This window comes from Rhinatrema bivittatum, chromosome 10, assembly GCF_901001135.1.
Source record: "Rhinatrema bivittatum chromosome 10, aRhiBiv1.1, whole genome shotgun sequence".
Taxonomy (NCBI): domain Eukaryota; kingdom Metazoa; phylum Chordata; class Amphibia; order Gymnophiona; family Rhinatrematidae; genus Rhinatrema; species Rhinatrema bivittatum.
This window is the reverse complement of record NC_042624.1, coordinates 120,913,873-120,932,780: the sequence shown is the minus strand read 5'-3', so window position 1 is coordinate 120,932,780 and position 18,908 is coordinate 120,913,873. Positions and strand designations below refer to the sequence as shown.

General features: G+C 42.6%; 1 protein-coding gene across 3 annotated transcripts in view; it reads left to right on the top strand.

The window, feature by feature from the left end:
- ERI3 (ERI1 exoribonuclease family member 3) overlaps positions 1 to 18,908 on the top strand; it is a 395,911-nt gene that overhangs the window by 72,787 nt on the left and 304,216 nt on the right. For all 3 annotated transcript variants that reach the window (XM_029617885.1, XM_029617884.1, XM_029617883.1), the window contains exons 4-5: positions 15,704 to 15,763; positions 17,196 to 17,287. In XM_029617885.1, coding sequence (XP_029473745.1) covers positions 15,704 to 15,763; positions 17,196 to 17,287 — 152 coding nt within the window. The remainder of the gene's footprint in view (positions 1 to 15,703; positions 15,764 to 17,195; positions 17,288 to 18,908) is intronic.

Below are 18,908 nucleotides of genomic sequence, written 5' to 3'. Positions count from 1 at the left end.
TTAATCCTACTCTCTGTTTCCTGTCTTTTAACCAGTTTGTAATCCACAAAAGGACATCGCCTTCTATCCCATGACTTTTTAGTTTTCTTAGAAGCCTTTCATGCGGGACTTTGTCAAACGCTTTCTGAAAATCCAAATGCACCACATCTACTGGTTCACCTTTATTCACATGTTTATTCAGCCCTTCAAAAAAGTGAAGCAGATTTGTGAGGCAAGACTTGCCTTGGGTAAATCCATGCTGGCTGTGTCCTTTAAACCATGTCTATCTATATGTTCTGTGATTTTGATGTTTAGAACACTTTCTACTATTTTTCCCGGCACTGAAGTCAGGCTCACTGGTCTATAGTTTCCCGGATCGCCCCTGGAGTCCTTTTTAAATATTGGTGTTACATTGGCCACCCTCCAGTCTTCAGGTACAATGGATGATTTTACTGATAGGTTATAAATTATTTGTAATAGGTATGAAATTTCATTTTTGAGTTGTTTCAGAGCCCTGGGATGTTTCCCATTCGGTCCAGGCGATTTACTGCTCTCTCTCTCCCTCTTACTTCTTAGACTTCTGGCATTGGCATACAGGCTTTTCAAAGTGTGTTTCTTGTTTGTATTAAGAGCCTTCTTTTAGTTGACAGGGATAATTTGGAATCTTTTAACTCAGGTGAGTTTTTAATTACAGGCACTTGGACTACTTTTGATTTTATTGGAATCTCTCTGCTGGGGATGCCCTAACTCTTGTTTCATTAGTATCCTCCGAACCGTGCGCTGCTGAGCGACTGTCGGCTTTCCCCTTTGTTCTAATTTAAAAGCTGCTCTATCTCCTTTTTAAAAGTTAGCGCCAGCAGTCTGGTTCCACTCTGGTTAAGATGGGAGCCCACCTTTTCGGAAAAGACTCCCCCTTCCCCAAAAGGTTCCCCAGTTCCCAAAACTGAATCCCTCTTCCTTACACCCTCGTCTCATCCACACATTGAGACTCCGGAGCTCTGCCTGCCTCTGGTGACCTGCGCGTGGAACAGGGAGCATTTCAGAGAATGCTACCCTGGAGGTTCTGGATTTCACCTTCCTACCTAAGAGCCTAAATTTGGCTTCCAGAACCTCCCTCCCACATTTTCCTATGTCAAGGTACCCACATGTACCACGACAGCCGGTTCCTCCCCAGCTCTATCTAAAATCCTATCTGGGTGACGCATGAGGTTGTGCCACTTTTGCACCAGGTAGGCATCTTACCAGGCGATCCTCACACCCACCATCCACACTGCTCTCTCTACTCACTCTGTGACTTTAAATAAGGCACCTAACCTGTCTCTGCATAAGGTTTTCTTTCCTCATTTCTTAATGTTTTCTCATATGGATAAAAAGATCATCTTGTCTTTGTGTACAGCAATGTCTGCACTTGTGCTGCCTTACTGTTACTATTACCCATCACTTCTAGAGCACTATTTGCCATATCCAGTGCTGTACAAATACATGTAAGAGACGGTCCCTTCTCCATAGAGCTTACTATCTAGTCAAGAAAACTTACAGACCAAAGGAGATTTTGGGCCTAGCTTCAGATGGGACATTTTTCTGGTTTTCAGAAGTCCTGGAGCTTTGTCTGTCTGTTGGCAGTAATGCTGGTGGCATGGTGGATGTATATAGGAGAGAACATCGTGTCTCTTGCACAGGAAACCCCACGTGGATCAGAATCTGACTCGGGAATGGTTAAGGAGATGTAAGCTTAGACTTGAAGGAGGAGGATTTATAATTGCAGCACAGGATAGTGGTTCATGCAAAGCCATAAGTCCCCTAATAAATGTACACATTCTGATATACTGTGTGTGTGTAAATATCTGTAGACAGGTGTTTAAAACGTGGCAGTGAAACCCAAAATACAGAATGCCTTAAAAAGCAAAACAATGAAAATCAAAAAACACATTCAGCAATTTTAAAACAGGGTGAAAAAGCCAGTTTATAACTGTACAGGCAACATTTTGGCTGCAACTATGCCTCGAGAGGTAAAATATAATCAGCACTGGCAAAAGCCATCCAAAAGTAATTGCCTTTCATGTTGAATTATCATCATGTACCCTGTTCCAGCCTCATTACAATTCACTGTAAAACAAACAAACAAAAACCCCTCAAAACAAACTGTAAGTGGACATTTTTGTTAATTTTTCAATTACAATGAAAGCATAATATACAAAATCCCATATCCAATCACAAACCATCTAGATTGCAGACTCCTTTCATATCTAAATGATTTTTATTTGATTGAGTTGTATTTGATTGTATATATACACGTATGTGCATTTATGCATGTGGAACACAGATATTCGCATAAATATGTAGACAAATATCAAATAAAGAGAAGTGCAGAGAGAGTCAGAAACCCAACTTTTTAAACCATATATCAAAAATCTCATAACTTAAATACTTCAAATGGGTCCCCCGACAAGGCTGCATCGGGAGGGACAAGAATACAAAGATATCGTATCTGAAAATTAAACAGATAAAATTAACATAAGAAAGGACCCTATAGTGATAACAAAGCATACCTTAGCCAGTGTTAACAACAGTGTACAAGGAGCGCAAAGTGTTCAAACCAAAGGAGCCATTTAAAAGCTCTGTCAAAATGGCGCAAAACCAAGCAGCCAATCAGATGAGATTAACAGAAGAAAAACTGACCAATCAGGTCTCTGCGAGAAGGAAAAAGATGAAACAAAAAAGGCCGCCATAAATTAAGAGTGAGATTAACAGAAAGATCAAGTAAAGTCCCCCCACTCGATTTCATTATTAAGACCATTAGGGGTAAGACTATCAAGGGCATAAATCCATTTTTGTTCTTTATGGGACTGAGAGTACAAAAAGAACCTCACCTTCACACTGAGAATAAGGAATTTTTAACACGGTGGAATCAAATTCTCAATAAATGCTCATTTGATTTAATGTTGTTTAATTATTTGGTGGTTTCAGTAATCAACAGCTTCTTTACAAGACAAGCTCTCGGTGCAAATTGAGGCCATCAAAAATAATTCTTCCCTGGACTCCTTCAACCAACAATTACAAGACTTTAAATCTAATCTGGAAAAATTTAGGAGTGATCTCAAAACTGCAAAATTTAAAAAATTCCAATGAGACGAATTGGACTATCATAAGGGATACATATACTCATGGATGTCTTCCACCCATCCTTCATGAAAAAAAGTGACTTTTGCCCAGTCCTCCTCAGACGATTCATCTGGCAATGAACTGTCCATCACCACAAATCAGGAGGTCTCTACTTCTACTTCTGGTCAACCCTCTTCGTCTTCATCATCGTCTCATCACTCCAGCAATTTTTTAGATGTGACTCAGACTCAAAAACCTACACGCAACCCCTGATTTCGGGGGCACTCTCTTCCACCTTAGGTTCCATGTGTGACACACACCACACGCCAACAGCAGCATCTGCTCAATCCCTGGCAATAACTTCTCACTCATCAGGGCTTGTATTTAATGTCATCACGCAGGATCTCGGATGTTGAACTTAGTTTGCTCGAGAAAGGACTTTCTTTTGTACCGACGGTCCCTTGTGATTCCTTTGATGTCCATGTTCACTTACACCAGTTCTTCCGGATGCTAAGATTAAAATGTGTGGGGTTTTTTCAGGGTCTCCACCGCCACAAGATGACTCCATCATATATAAAAAAATCTAGGAGGGTTCCACCTGGACCCGTCGATCCAGTGCTCTTAACATTCGAAAAAATAGTACGGTCTGAAGTTGATAGATTGGGATTGTTCCCTTCCTCTATGTATCATAATATCACCAGAGAAGAAAAACTGGCCATCAGATTTCTAGACCTTGATAGATCTAGTTATGTGGAAGAAATAACACATCAATTACAGGACTCTTAATTTCTATTGTCCCCTTCCTGATGATCCAACACCCAGCTTACAAAGCATTATTACAGCACTGATCCAACATGCTTTAAACCTTAAACAGATTACTACTTGGGAGGCACAATTTTTGTATGTTGAGTTTCCCATCACCCCCACTTTCTATCTTCTGCCTAAGATCCACAAATCCCTTCATAACCCCCCCGGCCGTCCAATAGTTTTGGGGATTGGTTCCTCTCCTCAAGCCCCTCTAAATTTGTCGATCATTTTCTTTCTTTTTTTTTTTTCCAAAATAGTTTTTTATTAAAATTGTCGATCATTTTCTACAACCATTTGTTCCTTTGAGCCGGTCCTTTGTCTGTGATTCAGCACACTTTATTACCATTCTTTGAGATTTGTCTACCCCATCCCCTCCGTTTTTTCTGGTTACACTCGATATTGTTTCCTTATATTCTAATATACCTCAAGATGAAACCCTGATTCTTATAGAAGAAATCCTCGATCGTCGTCCTGATTCCTTCTGTGTTTCTACTGATTTTTTAGTTTCCTTAACCCGGTTAACCCTCACAAAGAACTTTTTTTTTCTTTAACTCTGTTTTTTCAGCAGATTAAAGGGACAGCCATGGGTGCCACCATGGCTTCCAGCTTGGCCTGTCTATATGTTAACTTTGAAGAAAAAAATGTTTACCCTTCCCCTTGGTTTTCTTTTGTTCATTTATGATTACAGTAAATTGATATATTTTTGATTTGGACCGGGACAGACATTCAATTTTTCTTATTTCTAGATTGGCTCAACAGTTTAAATATATCCAAAGCAGAAAGCCTGTGAAGGAGTCAGTTGGACCGTTAGATGATCGAGGGGTTAAAGGGGCACTTAGAGAAGATAAGGCCATCGCGGAAAGATTAAATGATTTCTTTGCTTCGGTGTTTACTGAAGAGGATGTTGGGGAGGTACCCGACCTGGAGAAGGTTTTCATGGGTAATGATTCAGATGGACTGAACCAAATCACGGTGAACCTAGAAGATGTGGTAGACCTGATTGACAAACTGAAGAGTTGTAAATCACCTGGACCGGATGGTATACACCCCAGAGTTCTGAAGGAACTCAAAAATGAAATTTCAGACCTATTAGTAAAAATTTGTAACTTATCATTAAAATCATCCATTGTACCTGAAGACTGGAGGATAGCTAATGTAACCCCAATATTTAAAAAGGGCTCCAGGGGCGATCTGTGAAACCACAGACCGGTTAGCCTGACTTCAGTGCCAGGAAAAATAGTGGAAAGTGTTCTAAACATCAAAATCACAGAACATATAGAAAGACATGGTTAAATGGAACAAAGTCAGCATGGCTTTACCCAGGGCAAGTCTTGCCTCACAAATCTGCTTCACTTTTTTGAAGGAGTTAATAAACATGTGGATAAAGATGAACCGGTAGATGTAGTATACTTGGATTTTCAGATGTTTGACAAAGTTTCTCATGAGAGGCTTCTAGGAAAAGTAAAAAGTCATGGGATAGGTGGCGATATCCTTTCGTGGATTACAGACTGGCTAAAAGACAGGAAACAGAGTAGGATTAAATGGACAATTTTCTCAGTGGAAGGGAGCGGGCAGTGGAGTGCCTCAGGGATCTGTATTAGGACCCTTACTTTTCAATATATTTATTAATGATCTGGAAAGAAATATGACGAGTGAGGTAATCAAATTTTGCATATGATACAAAATTGTTGAGAGTAGTTAAATCACAAGCAGATTGTGATAAATGACAGGAAAACCTTGTGAGACTGGAAAATTGGGCATTGAAATGGCAGATGAAATTTAATGTGGATAAGTGCAAGGAGATGCATATAGGGAAAAATAACCCATGCTATAGTTACACAATGTTAGGTTCCATATTAGGTGCTACCACCCAAGAAAGAGATCTAGGGGTCATAGTGGATAACACATTGAAATCGTCGGTTCAGTGTGTTGCGGCAGTCAAAAAAGCAAACAGAATGTTGGGAATTATTAGAAAGGGAATGGTGAATAAAATGGAAAATGTCATAATGCCTCTGTATCGCTCCATGGTGAGACCACACCTTGAATACTGTGTACAATTCTGTCACTGCATCTCAAAAAAGATATAGTTGTGATGGAGAAGGTACAGAGAAGAGCGACCAAAATAATAAGGGGAATGGAACAGCTCTCCTATGAGGAAAGACTAAAGAGGTTAGGACTTTTCAGCTTGGAGAAGAGACGGCTGAAAGGGAGATATGATAGAGATGTTTAAAATCATGAGAGGTCTAGAACGGGTAAATGTAAATTGGTTTTTTACTGTTTCGGATAATAGAAGGACTAGGGGCACTCCATGAAGTTAGCATGTGGCACATTTAAAACTAATTGGAGAAAGTTCTTTTTCACTCAACACACAATTAAGCTCTGGAATTTGTTGCCAGAGGATGTGGCTAGTGCAGTTAGTATAGCTGTGTTTAAAAAAGGATTGGATAAGTTCTTGGAGGAGAAGTCCATTACCTGCTATTAATTAAGTTGACTTAGAAAATAGCCACTGCTATTATTAGCAACAGTAACATGGAATAGACTTAGTTTTTGGGTACTTGCCAGGTTCTTATGGCCTGGATTGGCCACTGTTGGAGACAGGATGCTGGGCTTGATGGACCCTTGGTCTGACCCAGTATGGCATGTTCTTATGTTCATCACTTACAATTTAACTTTAATATACACTATTAACAAATCTCGTTTTTGGACATTCTTATCTCCTATGATTCTCATGGCTTTAATACTTCTATCTTTTGAAAAGACATGGACCGCAACAATCTGTTGAATTTTGACAGTCACCATCCTTATGCTCTAAGAAGCAATATTCCAGCTGGCCAATTCCTTAGGCTTCCGTCACCTTTGCTCATCGAAATCAAAGTTTGTTCATCAAGCTAAGCAGATGTTTGTTGGTTCAGACAGAGAGGGTACCCTTATAGCATTCTTAAAAAAGCGTTTAAATAGGCTCTGTATATTAATCGAGATTTCCTTTTTTTGCCGCAATCACGATCGTCAGAGGGATATATAAATTGTATTTTACCGTTTTCATCTTGCACTCGTGACATTACCATGATTATATGCCGCCATTGGCTGTTGCGTTCATTACATAAAGTTTTTGATTACCCCCTTAGATTTACGTTCCATCGTGGCAAGAATCTCCGGGACTACTTGGTCTGCTCTGAGTTATGCGTGCTCCCTCCGATAATCCCCTCATCTAGGAGTCACCAACCCTGTGGACAGTATTCAGTCTGTCCCCTTTCACTTTTGTTTTTTGAACATCCGGTCATTAAGAAAATCTATCCTTTACATTTCTCTACCACATGTTTATCTACAGGAGTCATTTACATTATTATCTGCCTTTGCCAAGTGTTATATGTTGGCAAAACCACTTGTATGATCAAGACACATTTAATTGAACATCGTTCCAGTATCAATAATCACCGCGAAAATGCCCCGTTGGTCACACATTGGTACTCAAGCTCTCATTCTGTCCTTGATCTTAGATTCTTCATTATTGATGTTATCTCCTCCCCTCCCCCATCCATAAAGAACAAAAATGGATTTATGCCCTTGATAGTTTTACCCCTAATGATCTTAATGAAATCGAGTGGGGGTACTTTACTTGATCTTTCTGTTAATCTCACTCTTAATTTATGGCGGCCTTTTTCGTTTCATCTTTTTCCTTCTCGCAGAGACTTGAGTTTAACAGAAGAAAAACTGACCAATCATCTGATTGGCTGCTTGGTTTTGCGCCATTTTGACAGTGCTTTTAAATGGCTCCTTTGGTTTGTACACTTTGCGCTCCCTTTACGCTGTTCTTAACATTGGCTAAAGTATGTTTTGTTATCACTATAGAGTCCTTTCTTATGTTAATTTTATCTGTTTAATTTTCAGATACAATATCTTTGTATCCTTGTCCCTCCCAACACAGTCTTGCGGCGAAACACAAGGTCCATGTCAGGGGACCCATTTAAAGTATTATTTAAGTTATGAGACAGTGGAGTTGCCACCTTACAATAAAAATCAATTTGATATATGGTTTAAAAATTTGGGACCATGACTTTGCAATTCCCTTTTTGATGTTTGTCTACAATAAGAGCAGTTTCTTCTCCGTTTCTGTTTGCGCATAAATTTGTAACCACACACACACACCCATGTACTGTATGTTTATCTAAGTGGTTTTGAAATGGACCAAAAGATTGATCTTTCAAAAGAACTGGTCCCTTTGGCATTTCACTGGTCTTTTGCCTTCCCACCCTTTGGCGTATGAGCTCCATTTATCACCACCTTCTCTTGCTGATTGCTGAATTTTGTTTTCCATTTCCCTGGTTTATCCAGCGGGCTTAACAGTCTTTTTTGGAATAATCATGAAGGCTGTTCTGAAATCTCTTACTTTCAATGCTGTCCCCAGTCTTATTCCCTAATCTGTCAGTAAAGTAATCCATCTTATTTGTTTGACCAAACCTCCATCTACTGAATCATTGTTGCATAGGACTCTAGGATGCACTGGTTTGGAGGAATTCAACAATCCTTTCCTGTCCCTCACTAGTGAATTAGGCCAAGTAATTTATAGTTGCCAGCTCTTTCCTTCTCCATTCATCTGGAACTCTTCTCCAATGAATGCTTGGGCAAGGTAGTCAGTGTAACTTCTCTTTTGTTCTGGAACTCATGTTGCATTGATTGTGCTTCAAAGGACTTTAACACTGGAGCACCTGATGCTACATGAAAAATCACAATGGTTGATTTTATAATGTAATATAGGAAATGAGCCCTGGAAGTTTATTTAATGGTTGGACAAAAGAGTGTTTAATATTATAATTTTGGGCCCACACACATTGTTTCTTTGCATGCATGAAAAAATTGTATATTTGAGTGAGAGAGACATATGTACATATAACTTCATGGGCATGTTTTAAGGGGCATTTCATTAGCTCCCATTTCCTTATCCTGATAGACCAGTCCAAACAAATGGGTTTTATTCTGCTTCCCAGCTGAAGAAGACAGAGAACAAGCCTTTTTATCCGTGGCATTGTCACTGGGGAAAGGAGAGGTGCAGCCTGGGCATGTGCTAGTAGTCTCTCTCTGTCTCTCTCTCTGTCTCTGTCTCTCTCATCAAAGCTAAATCTTTCCAAGATAAACAGTTGGCGTCTGCCAGAATTGTCCAGGCCTTAATGGTAAACTATTCAAAAAGTAGGTGACTCACTTCCCAGTTCTTGGGATTGGCCAAGAAAACCTTGGTATGTGAATCTGGTAAAACTGCTAGCCGGATCCCTTCTTCTGCTAGCCAGAAGACGTGCCCTATTACTTCAGAACCTATTTTCCACGGAGGACCTAGCTCCATTTTGTCTTAAGGCCTGAACTTTGAGAGGGCTTGCTTTTGCAGGAAAGTGTCAGCACCAAGCGGGTCTCAAATTGACAGCACTCACTGATATTGTCCAAACTTAGTGTTTGGACAATATCAGTGAAGCCCTTATCTGTCCAAAAGGAGAGCCACCCCTGATAGCACACCCTATCAAAAACTCTGAGCTAACAAAGAGTCTCTGCTGGCACAAAAAAATCCATAAATCCATGGGCCATGTCTGTAAGTGTTGTTTTGAATTTTGTTGAGCTATTGTGGATCTAAAACCTTGCTTGCCTGGTAAGGAAGTGTTTTTGTATATTTTGTTTCTCCTGTATATTGCAAGACAGGACCTTGTTATATTTGCTACATGCTCTTTTGATTAAAGCTGTGTTGTGAACTCTGACTACTGAGTCTGTCTTGATCAGACCCTGATAGAAGGGATACGCCCCTTTAGTTATAGCAATGATGATAAGGACCCCTAAGAACTCCTTGGCGTTCGTGAGGAGCTGTTAGTTTCAACTTATAGAGCAGACATTGCGGCATTCCTGGCCTTCCTTAAGAGAGGCCTAGACAAGAGGCTAGCACTCAGTTCACTAAAGTTTCAGGTTGCAGCCACTTCCTGCTACAGAGGTTAGGGCTAAAGTTTCTTTGTGACCGCCCAACCAGATGTATCCTGCTTCCTTCAAGGGGATCCAGCGTATCTACCTTTTGTTTAGGTCACAAGTTACTCAATGGGAGCTTAATTTGGTCCTCAATATACATATAGGTTCACCCTTTGAGCCTGTGAAACATACTTCTCCAGAGGATCTTTCTGGGAAGATGGTTTTGCTGGTGGCCATTTGCCTTGCCAGATGTATTTCGTCATTACATTATCTTAGACACTCCGACCAGGTGTTCTCTCCTGAAGCAGCTACTTTTTGGCTATTTATGTCCTTTCATTTGAATCAGTCTATCTCACTGCCAGCCTTTTGGAGGAGTGAACATCATGGTAAATAGAGAAGTGCAGTTATGGTGCTTCTTCACAAGGGTGGTAGCAGAGAGGAAGCTGGAAACCACAAGCTGGTTTGCTTCATCTTGGAGGTAGGAAAATTAATGGCAAGACTGCTAAAGGAAAGGATAGTGAACTATCTATAATCTGGTGGCTTGCTGGATCCGAGGCAGCATGGATTCACCAGGGGAAGGTCCTATCAGACCAATCTTATTGATTTTTTTTTTTTTTTTTTTAATTGAGTGACTAGAGAATTTGATCAAGGAAGAGCGCTAGATGTGACCTACTTGGATTTCAGGAAAGCTTTTAATACAGTCCCACATAGAAGGCTTGTAAATAAAATGAGAAGCTTGGGAGTGAGTGCCAAGGTGGTGGCATAGATTACAAACTAGTTGACGACAGGAGACAGCATGTAATGGTAAGGAGAGGCCACTCTGAAGAGAGAACCATGTTAAGCAGAATGCCACAGGGTTCGGATTTGGGACCACTTCTGTTCTATAATTTTGTGAGTGACATAGTGGAAGGGATAGAAGGTAAAGTTAGTCTATTTGTGGATGATACCAAGATCTCCAACAGAGTGGATATGCTTGAAATACTAGAGGGCATGAAAAGTGATTTAAGAACGTTTGAAGAGTAGTCAAACAATTGGCAGTTGGGGTTCAATGCCAAGAAGTCAGAGTCATGCATCTAGGGTGTGGTAGTCTGAAAGAGCTGTATGTGATGGGGAATGAAACACTGATGTGCACGGACCAAGAGAGAGCTTGGGGTAAAAATATCTGGCAATCTGTAGACAGCGAAGCAATGTGACAAGGCATTCGCTAAAGCCAGAGGAATGCTGAGCTGCATAGAGAGAAGAGAAAGAACCAGCAGGAAAATGGAGATGGTGATGCCTTTGTTCAGGTCTTTAGTGAGGCCTTACCTGGAGTACTATGTTCAGTTCTGGAGGCCATATCTTAAAAAGGATAGACACAGGATGGAGGTGAACCAGAGAAGGGCAACCAGTATGGTGTGGAGTCTGTATCGGAAGACTTACGAGGAGAGGCTGAAGGATCTGAATATGTACACCCTGGAGGAGAGGAGATGCAGAGGAGATATATTTATTTATTTTATTTAGATTTATATTCCGCTTTTTGCACTTTTTTCAGTGCTTCAAAGTGGATTACATTCAGGTACTGTAGGTATTTCCCCATCCCCAGAAGGCTTACAATCTAAGTTTGTACCTGAGGCATAAACTTCAAACCTTTCCATCAGAAAGGAAACAGTAGAACTAGGGGTCACAAAATGAAACTCCAGGGGGGACGACTTAGAACCAATGTTGTGAACTATTTCTTCACGGAGAGAGTGGTAGATGCTTGGAATGCCCTTCTGGATGAGGTGGTGAAGATGAAAATAGTCAACGAATTCAAAGGGACATGGGATAAATACTGTGGATCCCTAAAGGCTAGAGGGCAGAAATGAAGAAGAGGGTGCATGGGGGTAACCTGCAAGGAGTGCAGTTACCCCCCTTAACAGAAGGCATGGGGATTACTACCCTTTTATTCAATAGCCTTAATGCTTTTCACACAACTGCAACATCGTTCTCAGTGTTGATGGGGGGAGGGGAACTGGCTACAGTCAACAATCAACAAGGGCCCTGATTTTTACAGTCTGGGGTACTGACACGCGGACGTAAGGGGAAAAGCACAGGACAGATTCTACGGCCAAGTCCCACATTGAAGAGTGTCAAGCAACATTGTCTGAATTACCAAGAAGGCTCCTCACTGACTAACAATGCTGCTAGTAGTAATTTATGTGGTCGACAGTTGCTTGGTTTTGGTTTATTGTAAATATTACTACTCTTATCATAAGGCTTGGGGGTAACTGTACAGCGTGACAGTTACTATCCTTGAGAAAAACATGGGGGTATTCTGCATGGAATGACAGATGCTACCATAAGAGGCTTGCTGGACAGACTGGATGGGCCATCTGGTCCTTTTCTGCAGTCATTACTATGTTAGATTCCATTTTTAATATGTCAGATGCATACTTCTCAAATATATGAAGATGAGATACTCCTTCCAGACAGGCTATTCTTACTGTTTGGCAGCCCCCACAGGGGCCAAGCTTATTCCAGAACTACTCTGGCCAGATGGAACAAGGAGGCGAGTGCATCGGCACCAAAGGTGCTCCATGCTCAATTCACGAGATGCGAGGCATTATCGTGAGTAGAATACTTTGCAGTGGCTTCAGAGGATATTTATAAAGTAGCCACCTGGTCGTCTTTGCATTCCTTTGTTAAACATCACAGATCAGATGTACAAGAAAAGGCAGATACTGTGTTCAGGACAAACATTCTCAGAGCTGCCCTGTCTTCCTCTCTCCTGGTAATTTTCACTTGTCTGCACTGCTCTAGAAGGATAAGGAAGGAGAACGTTAGTCATACCTGTTAATCTCCTTTCCTTGAGTCCTGCTAGACCAGTCCAGAACACAGCAGTTGCACATATATATTTCTCTATCTCTTGCTTATCCTTTGAGGGGAGGTATGGGGATTATAGTACTCTCCCTAGGGAATAGCTGGACTTACTTTGTTGTTTGTTCTGTTTCCTTCTCCTTACCGCTCTCCTCCTTCCTAGAGGATATTGGTAGATGTTCTCTTCTCCTGGCAAGGGTAAAAGTACTGTTGTTTTAGGGGCTTGCTCTGTTGCTTAGACAGAAAGTTACTGGCAAGGGTCCAGGCTGCACCTCCCTTTATCTAGTGATATCACTGAGGCGCTAGCACTGAAAAAGGTTCGTCTTCTGTCTCCATTAGGTGGGGCAGAGTAAAACCCACTTGCTGAACTGGTCTAGCAGGACTTAAGGAAAGGAAATTAACAAATAATTATTATTTTTTTCCATTTCCAAAGTTATTTAGGATCTTATGTTAAAAAAAATAATAAAAGACACAAGGAGACTGCATAGTTCCCATAGGGTCCACCCTGACTGGGATTAGATCACAATTTCTACAGGTCAGAATTCCGTATGCTACTTGTTGGCCCTGGGGTCTCTAGACCCTGCACTGTTGGCTGCACATGCTTAGTACACCATTACGATTGACATTCATAGTCCATTCTAGAAGAAGATGCATTAAAAGCACAATGAGGTTTCACTGACACCGGTCAAGAGAATGTGGAGCAGAACAAGTAAACTTGATTATAAGGAAGCTGTGCTAGAGAGTAGAGTGCTGCACTTATTTCATCTGTCTAATTTATTTTCATTTTAGACCTTGGGGAGTCCATAAGCAGCAGTTACCCAATTAACATACAGATTAATCTAGAATCAGCTTCTGGAGTGTCTCCTACACTTCCTTAAAGTTCCACCTAATAGTTGCTTGATTAACTTGTGAGGAAAGCCACCTAGAGGAAGGCTGTTTTTTTCTGAAAATTAAAAACTCTCTCTGAAAGTTATATATTACCATTCCATGGGAGTCATTAGCAGAATGTCATCGCGCCATGGATTGTAGGGAAGCTGGGAGTTTGGCATTCAGTAAATGTAATTATGGTTTAATTGTGCTTTAATCTTTTTTTAAGCGTATTTATTTGCTTTTGGTCGGAGTGCTGTTTGCTAAACATGCACAGCAGACATTGATAGAGATGAAACGTCCTTTCTGGTTCACATGGCACATTTTGCACTAGATGAGGACTCTTGGAACTGGGCCATGCATTTGGTCTTTTGTACATGTGCAGCCTCATCACAACATACACACCTTGAGCACTGCAATCTGCAGAGAGCAATACGATGAATACCCTTCTACAAGGGCCTCCTCCATGAAGCCCCGCTGAGTTATTTTTAATTTTCTGAAGGCAGCCCCTGCTAGATTTCATCTTGTGTGTACTGCATGTAATTGGCCTGTTAGCTGCAGTGACACATTTGACATCACACAGAGTGAACCAGTCCAGTTCTCTGTGTTTGTCAGAGCATCTTCAGGAGCCAGTAAAAGAAATCTGAACTGAGCGAGCAGAAGGTGTGGAAATAGGTACAGCGTAAGCAGCATATTTCATTCGTTCATTATTACAGTACTTCTATCACAGACTTCTCAATTATTCATGCAGTATTGCTTTCAGAAAATAAATAATTACATTTGGACACTTGAGAATTATAGAGAAGCTCTGTTGATATTAATGCAACATGTTCCCTGGATATGGGGTTAATTTTCAAAGCATTTAGCTGGATAACTCACACGTTGTCCAGCTATCTGGCAACATTTGAGCACTAGGACCCTTATTTGGCTAGATAAGTGTTTATCCTGCTAAAATCTAGCTGGGTAGGTATACCAGGCCCATCCTAAATTATTTGGCTAACTTATGGGCCGATACAGTAAAAAATGCGGGAGAGCGGGCGAGTGCCCGCTCTCCCAGCACGCACACTGGACACTCTCCTGTGCGTGCGATACAGTAAATAAATTTATTTAAATTAGGCCCGGCGGTAAAAAGAGGCGCTAGGGACACTAGCGCGTCCCTAGCGCCTCTTTTCGGACAGGAGCGGCGGCTGTCAGCGGGTTTGACAGCCGCTCAATTTTGCTGGCACCTGTTCTCGAGCCCGCTGACAGCCACGGGTTCGGAAACCGGACGCCGGCAAAATTGAGCGTCCGGTTTTCAACCTGCGGGCCTATTTCAAAATTTATTTTTTTTTTACTTTTTTAAACTTTCGGGACCTCCGACTTACTATCGCCATGATATTAAGTTGGAGGGTGCACAGAGAAATTAGTGCCTATCTTTGGGCCTGGCAGTGGTCATTTTTCAACATGGCGCCTGCTTGACCAAACCTTTGCCCCTGCTACGTGATGGGCCAGCTGGTGCCATTTTGAGAAAGAGAACCGTCCCTGGAACTATGCAGTATATTAAAAGGAGAAACAAATGACTTCATGATAAACAGAAATGTTTCACTGGTCCTGTTTGAGCAGGAATAAGTTCCCAGGATGTATGAGCTTGGACAGAGGAAGAGAGGTAGGGGGGGGTGTATTGGAGGCAGGGCCGGATTTGCATTGCTGGCTCTCAGAGGCAGCGGGGGAGGAAGGGATGGCACGTGGGTGGGCGCCCCACCCTCAGGGTGTGGAGGTGGGGGGGATTTCCACTCCCAGCCACTTACCTTTCTGATCTCACGATGACAGCCAGCCGCGGCCTGCCCAAAGGCCCTGCCCACGGGGGTTTCCTCTTCCTATGGAAACCCATGTGAAAAACAGGGCCTTGGCTGCAGGCCCCCCCATGCTGAATTTCATCTCTTAGGTGGTTGCTGCTGCCGGATCGGGACGGCACCACTGTCGATGAGCGGTTCAGAAGCTGGCCAGGATAGAAGTATGCGGCAGCAACAACTCTCCAGCGCCTTTCAAAATGTGGTACTGGAGGCCTGGGTGCCTAGGCCTAACTCCAGGCACCCAGAAGTGTGCGCCATGATATCTGTGCACCTAAAGAAAAATGTGTTCTCTCTTCTGATCTCAGAAATGACTTTTCTTCTGTTTCTATTGTTTTTCATCTCAGTTGACTGGAATTATTCAGGACATGGTGGACGGTCAGCCAACTCTTAATCAAGTGCTGGAGGTGAGCAATGTGACTGTCAGTGCTTGGCAGCTTCTGAGTCTTTTTTTTTTTTTTGGAGACCTGCTTGGTGGGATTAAGACTTTTGTTGTCCTGTAATGACAAACAGAAGGCAGCACCGAATCCTTGGACTCCACCTTCCAATTGTCTCATTCACAGCTCTATCGCAGAGATCCTGCTAAGATTACCAATATTTTTGTAAACATTTTATTTGTAAGTTAGACAAACCAAAACCATTGTCTACCATATAGACAAAACTTTAAAGATAGTGTGCAATGTACCAGTAACTTGACTTATAAAGTCATTGGCTTGGGAAAATAGATTTTATGCAGATAGAAAGTAAAAGTCCCAAATTCAATCCTACTCTGAGCTTTTCCCCTTAAGATAGCAAGTTCTTGTTGCACATGTTAAGAAACTGAGAAATGTAAATGCCAGGTCCATATGAGCTACCTGACAAAAAGCAGCATCACTGTGCTCTCTGCTAGTGCACCTTGGTCCTGACTTATGGTGCCTTCTGCTGCTCTGCTACTGAGCCCTCGTTTAAGCCCATGAAAGAGAAATCAGAGCTGGCTCCATGCACCAGTGGCAATGCTGTATGCTGGCATGCAGGAGCCCTAGCTTCTGCTCCCCAGGCCATCAGGGGCTCTGAATGTCTCACTGGGGTGAGGGCAGTCCAGCCATTGTAGAACAGCAGCACCTATGGGTGGAGTTCAGGGCGTGCATGCATCCTGGCTGCAAAGGGAGCCATGGTCTGCGGTCCCCTTGCAAGGACCATCACCGTGATTGTTGATTATAGTGGGGGAGGATGTGCCCTAATTTTGGAAAACCCTGGCACCTTAGCTTTGAAACTCCCCCTCTCCATTGGTACATGATAGGGTGCGTGGCTGCATCAGGCCAAAAGTAAAACCAAGCCAGAAACAATGAAGTGACCAGCAGAAGAGGTCGGGTCACATCTAAGGATAATTTTGTAAAAGTCTGCAAAACCATGCATGATTTATATCGGTTTTCCAAGCAAACATATGCACGTGTTTGCTTAGAAAATCAGCCCAGCCATACTACCCTGCACATGTTTAAATCTGCTGATTTGTTCCATGCATACATTTTGATGATGTAAAAGTGTGCACGCAAATCCAAACCATCTCTCGGAAGACTTCTGCTCAGTCGGGGTAAACGTGTGCATACATGCAATTTTATGGCAAAGCGTGCTTTTACCTGTGGAAATGGCTTTGCAGTAAATTGGGGGAGGTGTGCTGGATGCTGCCTGCGGGAGCAGAGCGTGTGCTGCGTGTGATAAGATCTGGACTGGTGCAGCCACAGGAGGCTGTGTGGGATAAGATCACAATTTTCTACCTGTGCAGATTACAAGAGCTTATCAGCGTTTGAAATGAGCGAGGCTCATCTCTGTTCCTGACTCCTTTCTTCTCTCGCCTTTCAGCGGGTCGATGAGTGGATGGGGAAGGAAGGCCTTTTAGATCCAAGTGTCAAGTCCATCTTCGTGACCTGTGGAGACTGGGATTTGAAACTCATGTGAGTACATGCAAAACAGGAAGAATGCGGTCCCAGATATCCAGACAACCTTTAGAAAATGACCTGCTGTCCTGTTCTTCCTACAGCCGCGTCATTCTTAACTAGGGCTAAATGCACCACTCATGGATATGCTGCTTAAATAAACCATCTCGAGGCAGTGTGCACGTAAAATGAAGAAGTCTGAAAGACTAACCACTCTTTTTTTTAACCCGAGATTGACTGAGAGTAGCATGCAAATTTAACTTTATTCTGCAGGTCCGAGGCTGGCTTTCTGAGGGTAGTAATGAAACCAGTCCAGAGAACCTGTTTAATGTGCAGAATTGGATGCCAGGGTAACTTTCTCAAGTAGTTTGGGGGTCTGTAAAACCCCCCTGGGTAAAGGAGTGAAGCCTCCTGCAGCCTCCCGACAGTAAAAGAAGGTGAAAGCAGAGATTGTGCTGGAGCAGTAGCTCTGGAAGTTAGGCTTCCATAGAAGTCCTGGGGCCTGCATTTGTTTTTGGCATAGGGGATGGCAAGCAGAAAGAGTGGTGTTTTTTTTGTTTTGTTTTTTTTAAAGGAAAAGTACTGTATAGGTTCACAGCAGCTGCAGACACTGTCATCTTATGTCCTGTAACAGCTCTCTGTATAGGGTAGTCCAGGGAGAAGCACAATACCTTGTATCTTTAGTAAATTCGGAACAGCGAAAAAAATTCCTTCCTAACCCAAACGTGACTATCAACTCAAAATTGCTGAATTAGCACTTTTCTATAACAGGAAGTGCTATCATACCTACCAATATCTTTTTCTGTGCCCAGTTTTCTTTTGCATTGATTTACGTTTGCTTTCTAATTTACCTCTCTGTAATGTACTATAGACCCGTGGAGGTAGAAGAATCTTCACAAATAAGAAAATGCTTTGCTGCTGTACAGAGTCCTCCGTGTGATAAAGCAGGACCGGCCACTCCTTGACATGTCTATTGCCTAATTGACATTATTAGTTGTTAGTGCTTCTTGGGTTGTATTCTACAGTAAGATTTTTTCCTTTTTACATTTAAAGATAAGCAATGAAATAAGGAATACATAAAGCAAAAGTAAGGGATCATTGCTTTTAGGTTGTACTTTTCCTTACTGGAGGCCTGCAAGGTGTGATTGGGGACATGGCGAGGGACGAGAGGCTGCAGTGACAGCACTGATCCTCTCCCTGGGGGATGTGAGGCTGCAGTGACAGCACTGATCCTCTCCCTGGGGAATGTGAGACTGCAGTGACAGCACTGATCCTCTCCCTGGGGAATGTGAGGCTGCAGTGACAGCACTGGGCCTCTCCCTGGGGGATGTGAGGCTGCAGTGACAGCACTGATCCTCTCCCTGGGGAATGTGAGGCTGCAGTGACAGCACTGGGCCTCTCCCTGGGGGATGTGAGGCTGCAGTGACAGCATTGGGCCTCTCCCTGGGGGATGTGAGGCTGCAGTGACAGCATTGGGCCTCTCCCTGGGGGATGTGAGGCTGCAGTGATAGCACTGATCCTCTCCCTGGGGGAATTTGAGGCTGCAGTGACAGCACTGATCCTCTCCCTGGGGGATGTGAGGCTGCAGTGACAGTACTGGGCCTCTCCCTGGGGGATGTGAGGCTGCAGTGACAGCACT